Genomic DNA, 4,014 nt, shown 5'->3' with positions numbered 1-4,014 from the left:
TTGTAACTTCACAAAAAAGATGGTAGGTACAAGGAGAGAATTATTTTTGAATACCAAGTCTTCTAGTTCCCCAGACCCAGGGCCGGGGGGAGGGTGGGTTAGGATTTAATTCTTCATATAAAAATACACTATGGTCAAATGGGAGTTTCCAAACTGTGCTAAATTAACAGCACTTTAACTTGGGTATCCTTAAAAGTCACAGGACTCATTCATCAGCTTTGGAAATAGGTATGTGTCCCCTCCATTTCCTGGATCCCTGGGTGCTTCCTGCAGACTTCAGTCAGATGGCACAAAAATGTCCAGGTCATTAGCTTTGTGCTTCTGCTCATTACAGGAATTAGTGTAAAAGTCTTGATGCTAAGATACAAATGTAAATTCCTCCACCTATAGAGGCTAGAATCTAGAGCCAAGAAGTATAATTCAGGTAGGAAGGAACAAGAAAGACAAATGGATTACAATCAGAAATTCTCTCCTTTTAAGTTACTGGAAGGATACACCCACCCCCATCCACCCTAAAATGTGCAGTGTCTTTTTGTTGTCCCAGAGAAAAATTGACAGAAAAATCACCTTCTCCTGCATCTGACTCAACAGGAGATCAGAGCGACAACAGATAAATATTCCTTAAATCATTATTTGAGATATTCAGACTGTTCCATACACACATGGTAGTCTTTGTAAGATATTTGTTACAGGGAGCCATCTATGATTCTGGCTGGGGACTTAGGCTGATAGGGATTATAGAGGGAGCATTTGTTGAACTTCCTCGAGGTGAGGTTTGGTTTGGATCAGTGGTAATGTAGACAAACCCTCCAGGGACATTGTCTCCTGAAGGCAAAAATCCCTCTTTTCTTAGGTTGTTCTGGTTGCCAGCCACACAAAACCTATTATCAGCACGAGGAGGACGGTGGTAAAGACAGTAACAGTGATGAGAAGATCCAGATAATTGAAAGAAAATCCAACTCCTGAAAGAGGGAAGAAAATGATTGTTTTGTCTTATCTAATTTTGATTTCAAAGTACATTTTTAATTCCTTGGATATCAGTTGTACACAATTCAACAGGTAAGAGAAATAGTTAAAGTGACTAGCCACATACTTGAGTTTTCCAGGCCTCAGATCTTAGTTAAGGAGGGAATTAGAGAATAAGATTTGGTTTTCCTTTGCTAAGACCCAGGGGTCAGCTGATTACTGGCTTCTCCCTAAAAGTCAAAGCAAAAAGACAAAAGGTAGGGACTAATCCCTGGCTTCTAGTAGTGATGAAATGGTCTTTTTCAAGATGGCTTTTGGCCAGGGCCACACAGTAACGTGATATCTAGGTAAGTCACTCGCACAGTTTCTGGTTCAGAGCCTAAACCACAATGGTCAATAACAAATGGAAGCTATTATCTCCCTCACCAAGAAGTCTGGCCTTCACTTCATCATCACAATGGCATCTGAAACAACTTATTAAACCTTGACCTAGGTGACTGCTAAAGCTCAGCTTCTATGTCCATCCCTCTAGAATAGAGACTTCTGGAGGGAGGGACTATTTCTTTTATATCTTTGCACTTCCAGTTCCTAACTTATATACTAGACACTTAATACGTACTTTTTGATCCATTGATTCAAGATTCTGCTCTTGATGTTTGCTTATGTATGGCACCTTAATTTCTTGGATGACTAGATTACGTTTCTACCTGAGGGGTGCCATCCAACATTAGCTTTGATAGTTCATATTTGGAGAGGACATGTCTAGTTATCAGGGGTTAAAATGATAATCCTTCGTAGAGAGATGTATAGCAGGTGGTGAACAGCATAATGTTCAAGTTAACAAATGCTTTCATGAACTCTCACTAAAATCAAGATTATGATTCCCTATGGACATACTCTAAATCTGGGTTTCTAAGTTAGAGATCTCATTGGGGTGGACAGAATGAAATCTCTCATAAGCAACATGGCAGATGAAAGGCATGGCTAAACTAATTAGATCAATCATTAGCTTGTAAAATATTCCAACTTAGACTGACTCAGGTCCATAATAACCATGCTTCAGAGAAATTCAGAGAAAGTTGCTTATTACTCAGAGTTCCCTCTGGCCTGTGCTGCTACGGCCATAAGAACATCAGAGCTATGTGAAAACCATAAACTCAATTTTCAAAATGGAGGGGAATGATGGAAAATTACTGGCATTGTTGTCTCCCTAAACCGTGCAGTATGGAGGTGAAAGAATTTATAGAAAGCCTGGCTCAGAACCAACTATGATCCCATGAGCACTTAAGGATAAAGCCAGAAGTAGAACAAACAAAAGAGAAATGAAACAGATTTGTCAGCATTTATATTACAAAGTACTTTTATGATAAGCAGCAACACCGGATATTGGGATCTTGGGGCATTGGGAGCCAGAAAATGTGGGTCCAATACTGACTCTGCTGTTGACTATCTATTGTGACCTTAGAGAAGTTTGCCTTTCTGGGACTCAGTTCCCTCATCTGTAAATACTGCAGTGACTACAATAAAGGACAACATTGAAAGACTTCAGAACTCTGATTAATGCAAAGACCAACCTGGACCTCAGAGGACTGACTTTAACAGTCTTGGTCAATGTGTTGACTTATTTTGTTTAGTTATGTTATAAAGGAGGTTTCTGTGGTGGAGAAGTACCAGTAATTTAAGATTTTTTTTATTATTATGCCTACCACATAGTTAAATACTTAATAAATGCTTGTTGATTGACAAATTTTTAAAAAATTAAATAGATAATATGAAAGTGTGTCTGGGTGTTCCGAGGTCCCTTCTAGCTCTAAAATTATGATCTTAGGACTTAAAACTAATTTATGTTGGGTTCTTTTTGGTTTCCATGAAAGGCATTGACTCTACAATACCTGAGCGTGGGACATGGACACACAGAGTACCAATCTGCACGGGGGGAACGATCTTCATAGTCTTCTTTGCAACGACATATGTAAGTACCAGCTCCATTGAAGCATTCAGCCCCTTCACCACATTGTTCTAGGCCCATTTCACATTCATTCACATCTAAGAGAAATAGATCAGTGTCAGATCACACCATAAGAAAGCTGGTAATCTGTCTAGTGGTCTAGATGTACTTTATCACCCCCCTCCCCAACAGTTAAAGGGATGAAAAGGGGCATAGGGAATCATCTGCTATTCAGGGATGCATTATAGCCTGATGCCAAGGGAATCTGCCCAATTGGGACAAAGCACCTGATGTTAGATCATGCGTACTCTAATAAACACCATTAAGATTAAACTGTCACGATGCCAAGTGAAAGTGAGCAGAACCAGGAGAACGTTGTATACAGTAACAACCATGTTGTTCCATGACTAACTCTGATAGACTTAGCTCTCCTCTGCAATGCAAGCATCTAAGACAATCTCCAAAGGCCTCATGATGGAAAATACTATCCACATCCAAAGAAAGAACTATAGAGTTTGAATGCAGATCGAAGCATGGTATTTGCTATTTTTTTGTTTTGTTTTGTTTTGTTTCTTCTTTCTTGTGGTTCCTTCTATTGGTTCTAATTCTTCCTTACAACATGACTAATGTGAAAATATGTTTAATAGGAATATATAGCCTATATCATATTGCACACCATCTTGGGAAGGAAGGTGGAGAAAAATTGAAAAGCTTATGGAAGTGATTGTTGATAAATCAAAATAAATTAATAAAAAGAAAGAAAGAAGAAAAAGATTAAACTGTCACTGTCCCCTCTATTCCCCCTGCCACCCTCTGCAGAGCCTGGGGGGAGGGGAGAGTGGGCACAGATATGAAATACTGCACATATCAGATTTTTTAATGTATTGATCAGTTTTCCTGAATTTTATCATCTTCCTTTTTTTTTTCTTTTTCTTTTAAAAAAATCCTTTGTGATGAGGATGGCTCTCTGGGAGTGAGGGACACAGAAGAAATCTAGTCAATGTAAAAAACAAAAGATACCAACACAATTCTATTTTTTAAGGAAGATTAAACTGTCACTGGTACCCAACAGGCCTATACCGTGAATGGAGATAAATTTC

The 4,014-nt window shown here is 38.8% G+C and overlaps 1 protein-coding gene across 1 annotated transcript in view; it reads right to left on the bottom strand.

Annotated features, from left to right (window-relative positions):
- Positions 1 to 765: 765 nt before the first annotated feature.
- LOC110207522 (uncharacterized) overlaps positions 766 to 4,014 on the bottom strand; it is a 21,196-nt gene continuing 17,947 nt past the window's right edge. Inside the window, 4 exon segments of the mRNA XM_020985206.2 lie at positions 766 to 962; positions 2,859 to 2,901; positions 2,903 to 3,012; positions 3,995 to 4,014. The exon segment at positions 3,995 to 4,014 is cut by the window's right edge and continues 168 nt beyond it. Of these exon segments, the coding sequence (XP_020840865.2) occupies positions 850 to 962; positions 2,859 to 2,901; positions 2,903 to 3,012; positions 3,995 to 4,014 (286 nt within the window). The 3' untranslated portion in view covers positions 766 to 849.

This window comes from Phascolarctos cinereus, unplaced genomic scaffold (assembly GCF_003287225.1).
Source record: "Phascolarctos cinereus isolate Bilbo 61053 unplaced genomic scaffold, phaCin_HiC Scaffold_2;HRSCAF=192, whole genome shotgun sequence".
NCBI lineage: Eukaryota > Metazoa > Chordata > Mammalia > Diprotodontia > Phascolarctidae > Phascolarctos > Phascolarctos cinereus.
Note: the sequence above shows the minus strand (reverse complement) of the source record. Positions and strands in the feature narration are given on the sequence as shown.